The sequence below is a fragment of the Nansenia antarctica genome, assembly GCF_963989245.1.
Source record: "Nansenia antarctica genome assembly, chromosome: 7".
Lineage (NCBI taxonomy): Eukaryota > Metazoa > Chordata > Actinopteri > Argentiniformes > Microstomatidae > Nansenia > Nansenia antarctica.
Genome location: NC_137677.1, coordinates 33892384 through 33911932, shown reverse-complemented (window position 1 = coordinate 33911932; position 19549 = coordinate 33892384). Strand labels below are relative to the sequence as shown.

At 43.9% G+C, this 19549-nt stretch overlaps 1 protein-coding gene across 1 annotated transcript in view; it reads left to right on the top strand.

Moving 5' to 3' along the window:
• The window catches only part of LOC308162541 (ras-related protein Rab-5C-like), a gene marked incomplete at both ends in the record, with an annotated part of 26075 nt that overhangs the window by 2716 nt on the left and 3810 nt on the right, over nucleotides 1–19549 (top strand). The window contains 2 exons of the mRNA XM_080536687.1: nucleotides 12007–12167; nucleotides 15883–16005. Of these exons, the coding sequence (XP_080392813.1) occupies nucleotides 12007–12167; nucleotides 15883–16005 (284 nt within the window). The remainder of the gene's footprint in view (nucleotides 1–12006; nucleotides 12168–15882; nucleotides 16006–19549) is intronic.

The window sequence follows — 19549 nt, the reverse complement described above, 5'->3', positions numbered from 1 at the left end:
CTTCCAAACCTCCACCTTTACCATCCACCCACCCAGCCAGACAGCAAGCGAGGGAGTGGAAGGATGGAAGGAAGGAAGAAAGAGAGGGAATGGGGAAAAGGAGAAGGAGGAAGATGACGACGATGATGACGACGGCGGCGGCTGTCTTGTGCAAGTGTTTCCCTCACAGCCACGAGAGAGAGAGAGAGAGAGAGAGAGAGAGAGAGAGAGAAGAGAGAGAGAGAGAGAGAGAGAGAGAGAGAGAGAGAGAGAGAGAGAGAGAGAGAGAGAGAGAGAGAGAGAGAGAGAGAGAGAGAGAGAGAGAGAGAGAGAGAGAGAGAGAGAGAGAGAGAGAGAGAGAGAGAGAGAGAGAGAGAGAGAGAGAGAGAGAGAGAGAGAGAGAGAGAGAGAGAGAGAGAGAGAGAGAGAGGGAGGGAGGGAGGGAGGGAGAGAGGAGAGGGGAGAGAGAGAGGGGAGAGAGAGAGAGGGAGAGAGGGGGAGAGAGGGGGAGAGGGGGGAGAGAGAGAGAGAGAGAGAGAGAGATCTGACAAAGACTGAGGGAGAGGTGGAGAAGTCCTCGGGGGAAGTGACAGACTCTGTATAGTGTTTAGAACTAATTCGTCGATGTTGGTTTTTTGCCGTTTGTCCTGTCTCTATCATTTCAACCAGTGTCCGTTTGTTCATTCCGTTACGCAAAGCACCACGCTGTCCTGCTGGCTTCTCACAGGGGCAGAGAGGGAAGGAGAGATGTGGGGGGAAGATGGGAAGATGAAGATGGGAAGAATGAGAAGAAGAGGAAAGGGGACGTGAGATTGAGAGGTTGTTTTCTCTCTCATCAGTCCTCCCATCTCTGCCTCTCACAGGGTGCCCCCCCCCCCTCTTAATACCCCCTGCATCTCTCCAGCACCTCCCCCACCTGGCATGATCCTCCCCCCTCCCTGGGCACCCTCTCCAGACCCCCCCCCCCCCCCCCCCCCCCCCTGTTAAAAGCCCACAGCTAACCACCCACACACAAAAGAGGGAAAACACAGTTCACGTCCTCTTCGAGAGGGTGTATTTATTTATTTGGAGCCCCCCCCCGCCTCCTTACTTGACAGTGCCAGACCCCCACCCCCGCCTTCCCCCACCCCGCCCCCCCCCCAAAAAACCTAGCTATATACACTGAAACCTAAGTGCAGTATTTACTGTTGGACCTGGGTGTCTTCCTCTAGGATGTCTTAGCATGGCCACCCCCCCCCCCCTCACTGGAAAATGCTGTTCAGAACCACCAGTTAACTGTCTATAGTGCACAATAGCGATAACAAAGATAATTCGGTTGTTAAGTCGTGACGTGTTTCCGGGTCCAACGTTGGCTGAGGCGCTCTCTTGGAAATGCCGCAGTAATAACAATTATAATTCATTATATTTGTATAGCGCTTTTCCGAGGCTCAAAGACGCTGACAATATGGGAAAAACGGGAAAGTGCTGCTGTGTCCCTTGTTGTATGAATAGATCCAAGTCTAAAAAATTATTGAACTGTCATTCTACCGCTTTAGTACACTGGTACTCTGGTGCGGGGAATTCTTTATTTGGACCCGGAAATTGCTAAACGTCACGCGTGACGTCAGACTTAACAACCGAATAGCATCCAGTAGGTGTCGAACCCAGAGTCCCTGTTAGACTTCCTGTCGGAGTCCATTGCATCCTGCCTGTCATGTGAATGCAAGGATCACATGCTATGAGTCCTCACGTGTCTGTCTGTCTGTCTGTCTATCTGTCTTACTGCTAAGAGTTGATGAAAAATGAAAACGTTTGCAATGAATCTAACACTTTTAATAATAATATGAATAATAATGTGAATAATAATATGAATAATAATAATAATGATGATGGCTATTACTGATCTGATGCCCAGTGAACTTGATGTCGTTGAGTTTGTCGGTGACAAAAAAAAAAAGAACTAAAAAACAGAAGTGCCTACTCCCAAGTTTTTTTCCCTGTGTTCTTCTTTGTTTTGGGCTTGCTTGGGGCGTGTTGATGAAGGCGGAATGCGATTTAATAAAAAGAAGAAGAAGAAGAAAGAAGAAGAAAAAAAGCATCTCCCTTTGACATTGGCTTGTTACCATACCGACCACCAAGAACTCTACAGGCACAACGTCATACGCTCTGTCCGTGTGCAGTGAGAAGCTAACGTCAAACACTGTATTTTGTCTAACGTTATTGTCCTAAAAACTGTTTGTCGCTGATCTTACTAGAACACACCTGCAGACCTGTAATGAACTAACCCAGAGCCTGAATCCATCGTTAAATGAGCTCTATTTGATTTTTTTATTTAAAGATTGTTTCGTAGACTGGTCATCTAGACATTTGGCTGATTATAACATTAAGTATAATTCACTTGTTAACTCTTTGAATGATCACCGGTTAGTTCAGTCAGTGTCATGTGTGTAAATGATGAATGAAAAGTTCCAAAAAGTGGGCTAAGACTCAGTTTCCCATCAGCCCCTCTGTCAAGTGTTGTTCAATAAAGCAGTGAGCTTCTGGGTGGTGTCTCTGTGGTTACGGTCCAGTGATCTGTTGTGATGGTATGTGCCTCCTAGGGGAGGTATTCCATCAACGTCGCTAAAGGAAAATCCAGGCTTATGTTGTTCAATTTTGGGAGAAAATCTGTCCTCGTCAGGGGTGTAAACTTGTCACCTTTCTGCTAAATTACCTCTGTCTACTTGAATAGACTCATTGGTAGACTCTGTCTACTTGAATAGACTCATTGGAAATACATTTGCTGGACAAAATATTGATGTGTTCAATACTGATTTCCCCCATTGTATGTGACACATTCTACTGCTTTGGTCCTCATATCGGCAACCAATCAAAATGTTCAGACTTTTCTTTTGAAACACGGAACTACGTTTCAACGTTGTTTGAGAATCACAACAAAAGAAAAGAAAGGAAAATCATTACGTCGGATCCCGCTATGAGGACCAAAGCATTAGGGCATGTCACATATTGAGCATGAGTTCGTATTAGGGATGGGACGATACACTCAACTCACGATACGATGCACCTCTCGATACAGGGGTTCACGATACGATACAGTCACGATACGATATCATAAATAAAACAAGATCAGTGTTTCCCCTAGGTTTGCTGCCTTGGGGGGGTGGCCAGCGTCATGTCCAGGGGTTGGAGGAGACACAGACAGGACTGACAGACAGGTCCATTAGAGGAGGGTCAGACAGACAGACAGGTCCGTTAGAGGAGGGTCAGACAGACAGGTCCATTAGAGGAGGGTCAGACAGAGAGACAGGTCCATTAGAGGAAGGTCAGACAGGCAGGTTCATTAGATTAGGGTCAGACAGACAGACAGGTCCATTAGAGGAGGGTCAGTCAGACAGACAGGTCCGCCTGTCGCCCCCACACTGCAGAACAAGGCTCTACTAATCATGTGTTTAACAGGCAGCATTAACACACACACACAGACAGTCACACACGCACAGACACAGACACACACACACAGAAACACAGACACACACGCACACGCACACACTCTGACACTGCTTCTAATAAGAGGGAGACATAGCAAGCAAGACGTGGGTGCATGTGTGTGTGGTTAGGTGTGTGTGTGTGTGTGTGTGTGGGTGGGTGTCTTGACCATCTTCAAGGAGGCCAATCAATGCCTCTACATCTCAGGATCTTACAGTAACTTGTTAATGTTCACCATGGTAACCAGAGACAGGGGGGGGGATGAGAGGGAGGGGGGGGAGAGGGGTAAACTATTTCTGTATAGAATATTGTATTGCAAAGGCGAGGGAGGCTGGGAGGTGGAAGATAGGGAGGGAGAGAGGGAGGGAGGCTGGGAGGTGGAAGATAGGTAGGGAGAGAGGGAGGGAGGGAGGCTGGGAGGTAGAAGATAGAGAGGGAGAGAGGGAGGGACGCTGGGAGGTGGAAGATAGGTAGGGAGAGAGGGAGGGAGGGGGATAAACTCATGTTTTGTACTTATTTCTATTCTATGGAGTATGGTATTCACGGGTGGGTGGATGTGGTAGGGAGGGATGGAGAGAGGGATGTGGCAGGGAGGGGTGGATGGAGGGAAGGAGGGAGGGAGGAGGTCAACAGTTTATCTATCCTGGTTTTCAGAAGTGTGTATTACAGGGTTCTGTACATGGCTTTGCTTTGATCCTCCTTATTGGAAAATGATCGCTTAAGACCACAGGGACCAGGGCTGCATATAGGGGGCGCAGAGAGGCCTGGGGTGTGTGTGTGTGTGTGTGTGTGTGTGTGTGTGTGTGAGTGTGTGTGAGTGTGAGTGCGTGACTGTGTGTGTGTGTGAGAGTGTGTGGTGTGTGAGTGTCTGTGTGTGTGTGTGTGTGTGTGTGTGTGTCTGTGTGTGCGTGTGCGTGTGTGTCTGTGTGTGCGTGTGCGTGTGCGTGTGTGTGTGTGTGTTTGTGTGTGTGCCCATGGTTTTATTGCATTATGTCTGTGATGGATGTTGATGTGTAGACACTGCCAGTGCTGTGATGCATTATGATGCATATATGTATAAAATCATTATCATTAATTCTAAGACATGTGGTGATTAACCGGTTTGCGTCCTAGAAAGGTGATGTGAGCTTCTCTTCAAATAAGGTAGGCCCAAGCAACAATTGAGTTGTTGGCAGATATTACAATTGGACCACGTTTGGTAGTGCATATGGGTTTTTCCTGCATAGAGAATTATGAGGCGGCCGCCTCCGACAAAACTGCAATTGCGGCACTGCACCGACGTGGTGGCGGGATAAGTTAGCTTTCGTTTTCGCTAGCGAAATAGCTGATAGTTGATGTTGACTGCTCAAGGAGAATACATATTTGAAAGTACAGAATGCCTGAGAGCCTTATATTGCATTATATTACATTATATTTTGATTGGTCATCTGGTGCCTGAATATTCTGTTTTCCTTTTAGGTGGTCCTTTTCTGATATTGTTGGCTTAGGCTATGATAGAGCGTCTCTTCTATCATGTAGCCAATCATTTCATCATTCTTGCATTGTGTTTTTGTTAAAAATGGCATGGGATATGTGTATTGAGAAAAGTATGTGTGTGTGTGTGTGTGTGTGTGTGTGTGTGTGTGTGTGTGTGTGTGTGTGTGTGTGTGTGTGTGTGTGTGTGTGTGTGTGTGTGAGAGAGAGAGAGAAACAAAGAGAGAGCGCTTTTGGCATCAGAAGGTTTTTGTAGGTAGCCTACTTCTCTAAAGAGCATTAGCTGCCAAGTCTCACGCAATCGCCGTGAGACTCACGCATTTCAAACAGTTCTCACGCTCTCACGCCGCATCTCTATTTCTCATGGCGATAAATAACAATTGATTGTTAAGTTGAAGCTTTCGCTCTATTGTTTTGGAAGGACAACGCAGGTGCATTCAAGTGGAAACTTTACGCACCTGCTCGAAAACTTTGTATCTATTGTTTGGAAGGACAACGCAAGTGGATCACAGAACGCGCTATATGACCATCGTTTCGTGAGTAGAACAAAGCTGAAATGCCCAAGCTCTGCTCTGCCCTGGGACAAATTGTTTGATACAATGTTTGATGTTTGATGGAAGCGCTTGTGAAGTGTTGATAACGTGGATGTCTGTCAAAGCCGACAATTGAATAATTGGGGCGGGAAGGAATTCAAGCGCTTACGTACCTCAAGCGCTTACGTAAAAGCGCTGCTTTTCACCGTCAATATAAAACTGTCACGTTGTTCCATGCAATAAAACAACATTACGGCTCTATCTATCTAAATAGAGGACTTGTGCGACGTAATGGACGTCGAAAGTAACACAAAACCGGACGAAGGTCCAATTCAAAATGCAAATGAAACATTAACTAAATTAATTGGGACACGCAGAGGGAATCTGAGTGCTGAGAGCCCACAGGTCCACAGAGGACGCCATAGCGACGACTCTCCACGCCACTCTATCCCACCTGGAGAGGGGAAACAGCTACGCGAGACTGCTCTTCGTGGACTTCAGCTCCGCCTTCAACACCATCCTTCCAGACAGGCTAGTGACCAAACTACTAGACCTGGGTCTATCACACTCTATATGTGCGTGGATCAAGGACTTCCTGACCGACCGCCCCCAGAGGGTGCGGGTGGGTCCCCACACCTCCACAGCCCTCAGCCTCAGCACTGGGTCCCCCCAGGGCTGCGTGCTAAGCCCCATCCGCTACAACCTCTAAACCCACGACTTCACCCCCGTCCACCCCAGCAACTACATCGTAAAGTTTGCAGACGATACCACCGTGGTGGGATGTATCTCGGGGGGGGACGAGGCGGCGTACAGGGATGAGGTAGAGCAACTGAGCAAGCTGTGCAAGGTTAACAACCTGCTGCTAAACAAGTCAAAGACCCAGGAATTCATCGTAGACTTCAGGAGGAAAAAGTCTGAGATCCAGCCCCTGCTCATCGACGGAGAGAGCGTGGAGAGAGTCTCAACCCTCCGATTCCTGGGACATCACATGCGGGATGACCTGGCCTGGAAGGACAACACAAAAGGCACCATCAAGAGGGCACAACAGTGGCTATACACCCTGAGATGCCTCAGGAAAGAACACAACAAGCAGGAGATACTGGTGGCCTTCTACCGCGGCGCAGTGGAGAGCATCCTCACCTACGGCATCTGCAACTGGTTCTACAGCTGCACAACAGCGGAGAGAAACGCGCTACAGAGAGTCGTGAGAACAGCACAGAAGATCACCGGCGCCCCCCTCCCCTCTCTGGAAGAGCTGTACAACACACGCTGTCTCAGGAAGGCCTCCAAGATCTCCAGGGACCCGACCCACCCTGGGCACGTACACTTTATCAGGCTGCCCTCGAAAAGGAGGTACAGGACCCCGGCCTCTAAGACAAACAGACTGAAGAACTGCTTCTACCACAGGGCCGTCAAGGCCCTGAACACAGCAAAGGCCTAAGTTCTGGGCCCAGGACAGTCTGGACGGATTGTATGGCAGCTAGTGCTGAGGCACAAACATGTACATTTCAAGCCTGCAAACTGTGACACTTTAAATAACGTGAAAAAATACTTTTGTGCAATATGACAACCCTAGTTGACTATCTGTGCAGTATAGTACAGTGGATTGTGTACATAGCCTTTATTTATGTAAACCAGCTCCTTACCTTCTTGTGATTTTATTCTTTTTCTAAAAGTTTTTTTTTTTTTTTTTACTTTCCTAACACCAGGGGAGCCACCCCTCCTAAATTTCGTTGTTTGGTACCTGTACTGTAGCAATGACAATAAAGTCCATTCATTCATTCATTCATTCATTCATTCATTCATTCATTCATTCATTCATTCATTTGACAAGAAAAATTAAGGAAATAAAAGCTCTGATGCAAGAGAATGATGTTGAAAATGTTGTCAATCGTATGGATGTGTTCAATACAAATCTCAATGAATTCAAACGACTTCATAAATCAGTGCAAGTGCTTCACCCTGAGGAGGAGAAAGGGTACGACCGGACGGACTGGTATGAACCAAAAATTAAACGTTTTATGGAATTTCAAGATGAACTTGATGTATGGATACAGGCTGCAATGGATGTTCAACCTAAACACACAACTGAATCTCTGCACCATGATACTGTTGGGCCTCATGACAGTGTCTCACACTGTTTTTTGTTTCTCTACTGTAACATAATCAGGTACATTAATAATAATTATTAATAATTACAATTTACAATACAAATACAACAATTGGGGGTCCCTCAATTTTTTTTTGACAAAATCACCCACCAAGCCCTCATTCTGACCCAGGAAAAACCCTGGTATGTACTGTATAACATGATAGCCATCTATGAGCAATGCACTGTATATAAGATGATGACCATGGGTCTTTCTGCTGCTGACCATGGGGCTGAGTCCTGTTGATGGGGCCAATTTTTCTTTTAGAGTCTGTAGGCTACTGTATTTGTTTATTAAGATTTCATAAATATGATATATTGTCTGAATTGTTTTCTTGTTTTATAAAATGTAAATTATTTTCATTTCTTGTGCTGGTTTATTATGAACAACATGTAAAATTGCAGGAAACTAGCACAAATAATTGGGTGGGAGAGAGGGGCTGCCGCTGACAAAACATGCACAGTTTTGGGTCGCTCCACCGCCAAAAAATCTCACTCCAAACTTTTGGTGAAACTTGGCAGCCCTGTTAATCATGTAGATGTTCAGTAGATCAGTCAAAACTATATTTTTGGGAGTTTACAAATATTAACAAACAAAAAAGTAACCCTACATTATACTGGCTGGCTGTTGATGTCATAATGGGTGATCATAGTGGAGTTAGAGTCTTGGGTGTGCCAACATTCTGGAAGACAGGCAGTTGCAGAAAGATGGCACCTTGGTAAGTACTGTATCCACTTGTCTTCCTTATATATATATTATAACATCTGTGACCAAGCCATTGATTGGATGTTTTTGGGGAAAAAATACAATTCTATCTATTTTGACACTAAACAGAGAATATTCAAGTTGTTCTGTCGGTGTAAATTAACATTCCCAAGACCAAATAATTGGTAAACATGAGTTTCTCATAAGACTTTCCTTAACTTAGGTGGCTGATAAGGTTCAAATGGATAGCTATGTTTTCAGGTTATTTATTATCTGATATGGCCCATACGCAACATTTAGTTTTACTTTGGGCTGACTAGGTAGGATAAGGAGAAGTTTGTATACTTGTTTGGTTACACATGAGTGGATTACTTGAATACTCTTGTTGGCCTCTAATAGTATTTTTTCAACACTGAAAATGTTTATGTATGTAAAGCCTACTGTAGTTGTACTACATAAGCGTCTTTGAGTGTCTAGAAAAGGGCTATTTAAGTCTAATGTATTATTATTATTATTATTATTATTATTACAATGAATTTGAGGAACTTGTTGCAGTAATGACACTTCCTCCATCTTTTAGCAATAATAACCATGTCATTTTGACAACCCAGAAAATTATAAATTGTGTTTACATTTTGCTGGGTTGTCATGGTAACATTAGGCTACATGTCAGAGTGACATCATTGGAGGGTTCCAAGGGTGCATTGGGTGCAGGAAGGTCCTGACAGAGTGATGATGTCATATAATGGGGTTGCCAGGTGATATTCTAGAAGGTGAGAGTAGAACAACAGATGGTTTTAGCAGTTGGTACAGAGACACTGAAGAGGTTACGTGAGTACGATATCTTTGGATAATGATTATGTAACAGGTTGTAAATAGGCTAACTAGTTTGGTGATGGTGAAATTCCTGCTAAAAATGTGAATGTTAGTCTCAGGAATGTGTTCAAACAGCGACATCTACTGGTAGTAGAACATCTATGAAGTGATCATTTATGAAGTAATAATTTATTACTGTAACTTAGTTGGCACTGTGTCTCGGATGTGATGCTGCTGTTGCTGCAGTGTGAACTATTGATGGGTATATAAGCCCTAGACCTCATGGATTTAAAGATAAAAAATGGAGTCTGGGTGTGGCTGCGCGGGTGCGTGTGTGCGTGTGTGTGTGTGTGTGTGTGTGTGTGTGTGTGTGTGTGTGTGCGTGCGTGCGTGCGTGTGTGTGTGTGTGTGTGTGTGTGTGTGTGTGTGTGTGTGTGTGTGTGTGTGTGTGTGGGGCGGGGGTCTGGATGTGGCTGCGCGGGTGTGTGTGCGCGCGAGCGCTGACTCCGCTGAGTGTCAAAGTCTAGCTCGTTTATTGTTTGAAAGTGATCCAAAGTGTCAATGCCAACAGAGATTCTTATATAAAGAAGCTTTTTCTTTACAACCCGACGTCCTAGACATATTTTTTGAAGGTAGAAATACGAAAAGGAGAATGGCTTTTTGGCACGTTGCTCCTGCAACTGATGCTTCAATCACAATGTCACGCAATATCAACGTCAGTCACTTTGGAAGTTCAAACAGCCTCACAGTCATCCATGAACTCATAGGGGACAAGTCATTCTATAATAATTATATATAAATATAAAATACGTCATTTCACATTCTCTTCCTTGTTCAGATGTTTGTAGAAAGTTATAGAAATGCCAAATAAGAAGAAGAACCAGGGAGATGACTTCAATGTCCAGTCTGCTTGGCAGCTTGAAAAGGAGTTTCCCGATGACGACATCACCTTAACCGAATCTCTGGCCCACAGAGCAGAACCCAGAGGTGTGTGTGTGTGTGTGTGTGTGTGTGTGTGTGTGTGTGTGTGTGTGTGTGTGTGTGTGTGTGTGCGTGTGTGCGTGTGTGTGTGTGTGTGTGTGTGTGTGTGTGTGTGCGTGTGTGTGTGTGAGCATGCGTGTGCGTGTGCGCGTGCGCGTGCGTGTGCGCGTGCGTGTGCGTGTGCGTGTGTGTGTGTGTGTGTGTGCGCGCGCTGAGTAGAGATCAACGTGAGTCTTGTGTGTAAATTACCGGAGAGTCTTGAATTACAGATTTGCGCTTTAAAAATGTGCCTTGATAAGTAAAAGTCTATGGGCTTGACGGCCCGCCTGTATTAATAGAGTGTTTTAACTTTTTAGGTTAAATTATTCACTTTAATTGGTCCCAGAAGGCCTTGCGGCAAGACGTCATAGAAGTTGACAGTTTAGTTTGTTGGTTTTTGAGAAATGCAAATTGTAACGTCCAGAATTAAAGTGAACATCCAATAACTCGTTTATTGTTTGAAAGTGCTCAAAAGTGTATGCCAACAGATTTTTTAATATAAAGAAGCTTTTGCTTTATAACCCGACGTCCTAGCCATCATTTAGGAAGGTAGAAATACAACAAGGATACAGATTTTTGGCACGTTGGCACGTTACTTACTTACTTACTTACTTACTTACTTACTTACAACTGATGCTTCGATCACAATGTCGCGCAATATCTATACGTCAGTCACTTTTGAAGTTCAAACAGCCTCACAGTCATCCATGAACTCATAGGGGACAAGTCATTCTATAATAATAATATATAAATATAAAATACGTAATTTCATATTCTCTTCCTTCCGTTTTTTATATCGTAGTCATGAGCAGGAGCACTCAGAGGAAGCTGGAGGAGAAGAGGGAGAAATGGAGGGCCGTGGTGGAGACCAAGTGGAGGGCCGTGGCCAAGGACTCTGAGCTGGAGGCCAAGGACTCTGAGCTGGAGGCGGAGAAGGCCAGGAGCACTCAGAGGAAGCTGGAGGAGAAGAGGGAGAAATGGAGGGCCGTGGTGGAGACCAAGTGGAGGGCCGTGGCCAAGGACTCTGAGCTGGAGGCCGAGGACTCTGAGCTGGAGGCGGAGAAGGCCAGGATCACTCAGAGGAAGCTGGAGGAGAAGAGGGAGAAATGGAGGACAAGCTGGCGGCAGCTGAGAAGGCTCAGGTGCTTGACAGGGAGGTGGAGAAAAGCAGACAGAGAGAGAGAGACCTCAAAAGAAAAGTCCATGTTATGGAGCAGGAGAAGAGGAGTCTTGTCTTGAGCAGAAGAGGAGTCTTGAAGGAGAGGAGCCAGGCCCTCGCTGCCCAGCGAGAGACTGCGGAGATCCTGGCCGGGGTCAAGGCGACCCTCCTGGAGACCGCCAACGCCACCAGGGAGGCAGAGGACCACATCAAGGCCCTGCAGAAAGAGGCCCTGGAGGACAAGCTGGCGGCAGCTGAGAAGGCTCAGGTGCTTGACAGGGAGGTGGAGGAAAGCAGACAGAGAGAGAGAGACCTCAAAAGAAAAGTCCATGTTATGGAGCAGGAGAAGAGGAGTCTTGTCTGTGACAACTCCGACCTGGAGAAGGAGAGGCGCCAGGCTGATGCAGGTGAGAGGGTTTTCTGTTGACTTCTCCCTGTAGAATGTTGATTATTTGAAGACTTGTTTGATGAGAAGAAAACATTTCTTTCATTCCATTAAACATCCAATCACAGACAATGATAATGACTTGAACATCATTCCAATATCCACATCCCAACATTCATTATGAATGCAAGGCTGGGAAATGACTCCATCATGGTATGCTAGTGTGGATATTGTAACACAACCATTGATTGTCTTAATGTACTACAGACTATATGTCATAGGTGGCAATAAAACCCCAGAATCCTCTCTGTTTGGTTCTTTTAGCTCCTGTGATGTCCTCCGCTTCCTTCAGTCAGCCGACCAGAGACTCCAGCCACGAGAGCCTGCTGTCCAGGCTCTTCAGCTCTCCACAGGTCTACAACAACACAGTGGATCTGTTCTCCAGGGCCATCCAATCACTGAGACCCGACACCTCCACAGCCTCGGTCACACAGCCTCAGAGGGATGCTAGTGGGAAGAAGAAGAAAGGGAAATTCTGGAAATTCTGTTCAATGGTGAAGCGCAAGGTAAAACAGAAATATACAGTGAATGTATAAGAGAGCCACATTCCACATAATTTCACATTAAGGAAATGTAATGTAAAGGTAAAGTCTTACCAGTTTATCGTAAAACAACAGACAAGCTATGCATTGTTGTTGTAGGAATACTGGGGTTTTAAGAGATATGTTCTGTCATTGATTCTTCTTCTGTAACAACTGATATAGCGCAAGAGGACCAACCAGGCTGGTGTCCAGCCTCCAGCCCCAGGACAGGAGGACATCAATGACGGTGTCCAGCTTCCAGCTGAAGGACAGAAGGACATCAAGGTAGGTATCCAGCCTCCAGCTGAAGGACAGAAGGACATCAAGGTAGGTGTCCAGCCTCCAGCCCCAGGACAGGAGGGCATCGAGGTTGGCCACGACGATGGACACAGCAGAGGTAAGTCAACATGTAGAACACATAGACCAAGGACATACTAACCAAACTAATGAAGTATTCTATTCTGTAGCTAAGGCCTGGTGAAGCTCATATGAACTCTCTCTCCTCTCTCTAGCGGCCAGCCCAGTGACAGCTGAGACGCCGCCTTGTGAGGAGAGCGGAGCTTCAAAGAAACAGAAGCGTTCCCGCCTCCAGAGGATGCTCACATCTGTGAAGAGCCTTGGGCTGCTGAGCTGCGGTCCAGGCAGACGGCCTCCGTCCCCCCAGTAACCGTCTTCACGACGATGGACACAGCAGAGGTAAGTCAACACATAGAACACATAGACCAAGGACATACTAACTAAACTAATAAAGTATTCTATTCTGTAGCTATAGGCCTGGTGAAGCTCATATGAACTCTCTCTCCTGTCTCTAGCGCCCGTCCTCCAGAGGACGCTCACAACTGCAAACAGCCTTGGCCGGAGCTGCTGTCCACCGTGAATAAAAAATAATTTGGGTTGCATTCCTTTTGCTTGTGCATTTTTCATATCTTATGAACTTGTTATGCTGAAGATTGTGTAACTAGATAAGTGATCTTAAATATCATAGCTAGAAGCAACTGCGATTACAGCAACAAATATAGTAGCTAAGCATGTTTACAGCTATGCCTGAGGCAATATCCCAATAGAAATGTAATCATAACAAGAATCATATACAAGAATCATATACAAGAATCATAACAAGAATCATGTAATGAATCATTAGAAATATACATGAGCTAGAAATGGTAGGCCTACTGAAGAAAGATGGTCATCCATTCTCCCTCCCTCCCTCCCTCCCTGATACTAAACAACAAAGTAATTACTATTAAAGTGATTATTACTATACATTTATTAACTTTAACTTTATGAAGCAGTTTAATTGGAGTTGTGTTAGCCACATAAAGAAAATACATATCTAGAACTGAATTATGAAGGTTACTATGGGATTAGGTTAGAGAGAGAGAAGGAATGAGGATTGTGTTACAAGCAATATCCCCCTACCTGGTCGTACCCTTAAATGTCCACTAGATGGCAGGTATGTATCAGCATAAAGCAGGGGTCTACAACCTTTTTTCATCTGAGAGCTACTTTGAAAAAATGTAAGTGGCCGAGAGCTACTCATATCTTATTACTTACATTCATTCACATAACGAATTATTTTGTCTTTTTGTCTCTTTCAAAAAATATTGTGCATGTGTGTAATAAGTGTGTTGACTCATTCCTACACTTAGTGGGATGAATGTCACTGCATGGAGTCTACTACAGTTGTGTATGCTGGAGTGTATCCACTTAGGTTCACTCTTATAGAGTAATTTAAATGGTCATCTGTCAGGCTTGTTCAGAATGTAGATTTCATTACATTCATATCAGAAAAAGCTGATTCGCAAAGGTATGTAGACAAATAAAGCAAATACTTTCAGGGCTGCTTGGTGAATATTCTTATAGTTGTCTGGGTCTACCAGGCTCCAGAAATGTTGTGAATGTTGTTGCGATTGTAGCTGGACATTATTCTGGAGATTTAACCTCCATCTCCATCTCTACAAGATTGACACTGAACAGTTCATCTATCTGCTCTCAGTGTTTCCCCTAGGTTTGCTGCCTTGGGGGGGTGGCATGGACTGTGGCATGGAACCCCCCCCTCGGTGATGATAACTCAGCATTAAGGGTTGGTTGGGGGTAAGACCCTGCGACATACCAGCGTCATGTCCAGGGGGTGTACTTGTACATCAAGCCGCCTCACGCTACAGAAACAGGAAAATCCTGCCCTATGGGCCATTAGGCTGGAGAACCATCGGTTCACAAGGCTACTTATGTGATCTTGACTACCTGTCCACTTTCTCACCTGGTTCTTGCTGTCTCTCTCTCTGGTGTGCCGACACCATCCTGCTCTCTCTCCTTCTCTCCGACTCTATCCTCCTCTCTCCCTTGTAGTATATTTTCACTTGATTGCACACACACATGCATGGTATGTCCTGTTCTGCTGGGAATGGGGGTTTTACGACTCTGTGTTGGAGATGGTCATTCACAAGAGGGAGGACCTCCTGGCCTCTCCCCCTTGACAATCTCTAGGCAAGGTGATAGGCCATGGTCTGTGGTAGATATTTGCATACGAAAAGACATAAAGGCCTTCGCACAGGGGCAGACCGGCCTCTTATTCACCCCTGCTGAAGATCAGACCAGACCAGACCAGACCAGACCATCTGTACTTTAAATAAATCGTCTTGAACTCAGAATTGATTCTTTGATTCATAACCAACAAGAGAAATACACCACACCCTCTTTTGCTGTCTGAATGTGGTCTGTTGACCATGTCTGAATGTGGTCTGTTGACCATGTCTGAATGTGGTCTGTTGACCATGTTTGAATGTGGTCTGTTGACCATGTCTGAATGTGGTCTGTTGACCATGTTTGAATGTGGTCTGTTGACCATGTCTGAATGTGGTCTGTTGACCATGTCTGAATGTGGTCTGTTGACCATGTTTGAATGTGGTCTGTTGACCATGTCTGAATGTGGTCTGTTGACCATGTTTGAATGTGGTCTGTTGACCATGTCTGAATGTGGTCTGTTGACCATGTTTGAATGTGGTCTGTTGACCATGTCTGAATGTGGTCTGTTGACCATGTTTGAATGTGGTCTGTTGACCATGTCTGAATGTGGTCTGAATGTGGTCTGTTGACCATGTCTGAATGTGGTCTGTTGACCATGTCTGAATGTGGTCTGTTGACCATGTTTGAATGTGGTCTGTTGACCATGTCTGAATGTGGTCTGTTGACCATGTTTGAATGTGGTCTGTTGACCATGTCTGAATGTGGTCTGTTGACCATGTTTGAATGTGGTCTGTTGACCATGTCTGAATGTGGTCTGTTGACCATGTTTGAATGTGGTCTGTTGACCATGTCTGAATGTGGTCTGTTGACCATGTCTGAATGTGGTCTGTTGACCATGTCTGAATGTGGTCTGTTGACCATGTCTGAATGTGGTCTGTTGACCATGTCTGAATGTGGTCTGTTGACCATGTCTGAATGTGGTCTGTTGACCATGTCTGAATGTGGTCTGGTGACCATGTCTGAATGCGGTCTGTTGACCATGTCTGAATGCGGTCTGTTGACCATGTCTGAATGCGGTCTGTTGACCATGTCTGAATGCGGTCTGTTGACCATGTCTGAATGCGGTCTGTTTGCCGTGTGTTTCCCGCCTCAGGACACGTTTGAGCGAGCTAAGGCCTGGGTGAAGGAGCTGCAGCGCCAGGCCAGCCCCAACATCGTCATCGCCCTGGCCGGGAACAAGGCCGACCTGGCGGAGAAGAGACTAGTGGAGTACGAGGTACTGAACCCTGTTTATAGATGACTAGTAGAGGTATGGTACTGAACCCTGTTTATAGAGAACTCTGGCTCAAACTACTGTTGTCATAACATACAGTATGTTATCTGTCCCGGTATGTGTTCCCAAACAGTTGGTGCTGATTGGTGGAGCTGTGTGTTAACACTAGAACAGCCGTGAGGTGTTAAACAGCACCAGTGAGTACAAAAAAAATTCTAGCTTTGCACTCGATCACATTTCAGGACCCTCCTTTCATGACTTTTCCTAGATATGTGCGTTCTACCACCCAGCATTTTTACATTTTCAAAATCGAGTTAGTATAAAGCGTTTTAGCAGTATTTCTGTGTGTGTCTGTGTATTTGTGGCTGCCATCTTTTTCTCCAAGCCTGCAATTCTCTTTTATATCAGCAGAGGTAGCAAGGGGGCACACACTGTGCTCAAATTCAGGCTTCAGTGCTGAATGAGACACAGTGCATAAGACTGATATTTGTGTTTATATATAGGCTACAATAACAATCAAAATAAGATATGTATATGTGCAGACAGTTATGAAAATGATAAACTGTACAGTATGTCTCCCAATCAATGTTCGTTCAGACAATACAACCAAAGGCGTAAAAATACTGATGTTCTCATAATGTAATTATATATATAGCTAAATTAGACTGTAGACTGCTATGGAGGTATATTGAAACCAATATATAGATTATATATATAGATTATATACAACCTGATTGGATTAAATAAGATTCTGTTGTGATTGTGTTGACATTGTTGTGATTGCAAAATAAATCTTGGTTATGTAATGTGTAAAGAACATGATGACACGAATGCCTATTATGATGATATGCAAAAGGGACAATCTGTCTATGAATCTTGGTTCAATCAAGGTTGTACATAGATATACGCAGATTCATATTTGGATAGTTGATTTTGGCACCATTGTATAGTAGCCAATTGCAGAGAGTATACATTATTTTGTTTGTTTACTGCACATTATAAATGAAATGATGTGTATTAATTATTTTTGTTGGTTTGAATCCTCACTGTGTTCATGTCTGCTGATGTTAGGGCCGGCGTGAAGTTCACGACAAATAAACAGACTGTGTGAAGCTCATAACTATGATAACACAATATTGCAATATTTATTACTATTCTTTTTTAATAATGATAATCAACTTTCATTCATTAGTAAAGCTCCCGCAGTCTCAATCAATCTCCTCTCCATATATAGCATTTAATCTGTTCCATAGTTCGTTCTCAGCTGACTCAAGCTTCATCAGATTGCTCTAATAATTTCCCCACTTCTCTGCTTATAGGAACTTTATGCATTTTAGAGAAACATGCAGAGCATGTATTTGACAAAGAAACGTGTAGGCTAAGAACTAGTTTCTAAAGTGAGTTACAATCACTTGATGGTTGATACACGGGGGAGGGTAATCTTATTGATCGTTTGCCATTAGCAAACAATAGCTGCCAATTCATGAGCGAGCCAAGCGGGTTTCAAAGCTGCCAAGCGGGTTTTCAAAGCTGCCAAGCAGCTTTTGACATCACAACAATGTCAACACAATCACAACAGAATCTTATTTTATCCAACCAGGTTTTATATTTTGATTATGACATCATGTCTTTCAACATTGTCACACTTTTCATTACACACATTAGCGGATTTATCATTCTGTACTCTTTCTCTCCTTTCTTTCATGTATTTTCTTTTCTTTTTCTCAATTAGTAGTCTCCTAATCTCGCTACAGTTTGAGCGAGACTGTAACTGTCATTGTTTGAATGAATGAATGAATGAATGGTCTTTATTTGTCATTGATATAGTACAGGTACCAAACAACGAAATTTGGGAGGGGGGGCTCCCCTGGTGCTAGGAAACTAGGTGCTAGGAACTGGTGCTATAACTGTGTTCATGTTATAATGTTTAGTGAACGAACAATTGTTGGGTGTTTGCCACAAATCGGAATTATCTTGCCGTGAAATGTACATCAAATAACATGATGTCGGCGATCTACTAGAACTGCGGGACGACTGCAATGTAGGCTACCATATATATCTGCCATATCATACCGTTTTATATTGAAAAATATGATGGTAAATAAATACATGTGGGACCGATGTATGATATGGCAGAGGTGTGGTGTGATTGTGTTGACATTGTTGTGATTGCAAAATAAATCTTGGTTATGTAATGTGTAAAGAACATGATGACACGAATGCCTATTATGATGATATGCAAAAGGGACAATCTGTCTATGAATCTTGGTTCAATCAAGGTTGTACATAGATATACGCAGATTCATATTTGGATAGTTGATTTTGGCACCATTGTATAGTAGCCAATTGCAGAGAGTATACATTATTTTGTTTGTTTACTGCACATTATAAATGAAATGATGTGTATTAATTATTTTTGTTGGTTTGAATCCTCACTGTGTTCATGTGTCTGCTGATGTTAGGGCCGGCGTGAAGTTCACGACAAATAAACAGACTGTGTGAAGCCTATGATAACACAATATTGCAATATTTATTACTATTCTTTTTTAATAATGATAATCAACTTTCATTCATTAGTAAAGCTCCCGCAGTCTCAATCAATCTCCTCTCCATATATAGCATTTAATCTGTTCCATAGTTCGTTCTCAGCTGACTCAAGCTTCATCAGATTGCTCTAATAATTTCCCCACTTCTCTGCTTATAGGAACTTTATGCATTTTAGAGAAACATGCAGAGCATGTATTTGACAAAGAAACGTGTAGGCTAAGAACTAGTTTCTAAAGTGAGTTACAATCACTTGATGGTTGATACACGGGGGAGGGTAATCTTATTGATCGTTTCCCATTAGCAAACAATAGCTGCCAATTCATGAGCGAGCCAAGCGGGTTTCAAAGCTGCCAAGCGGGTTTTCAAAGCTGCCAAGCAGCTTTTGACATCACAACAATGTCAACACAATCACAACAGAATCTTATTTTATCCAACCAGGTTTTATATTTTGATTATGACATCATGTCTTTCAACATTGTCACACTTTTCATTACACACATTAGCGGATTTATCATTCTGTACTCTTTCTCTCCTTTCTTTCATGTATTTTCTTTTCTTTTTCTCAATTAGTAGTCTCCTAATCTCGCTACAGTTTGAGCGAGACTGTAACTGTCATTGTTTGAATGAATGAATGAATGAATGGTCTTTATTTGTCATTGATATAGTACAGGTACCATAACCAGATTAGATAGAAGATGTTCTACAGAGGGTGATGTAACCCCTCCCTCCCCTCCCTTCCCCCACCCCTCCCCTGCTGTTGTGTCTCGATACCTGGTCAACACAGCTTGGGATTCCAAGGAAATTACTTGGAACTATGTGTGAAAGGGACAACATTGCAATATATATTACAGTTATTTTTTAATAATGATAATCAACTTTCATTCGTTAGTAATGAAAACTCCCGCAGTCTCGTTACATACATGCATACGTTATTATATATATAAATAAAGCCTTGAACTGGCCAAGCATAAAGGCTGAAGATGGAAAGTCACTACAGGCC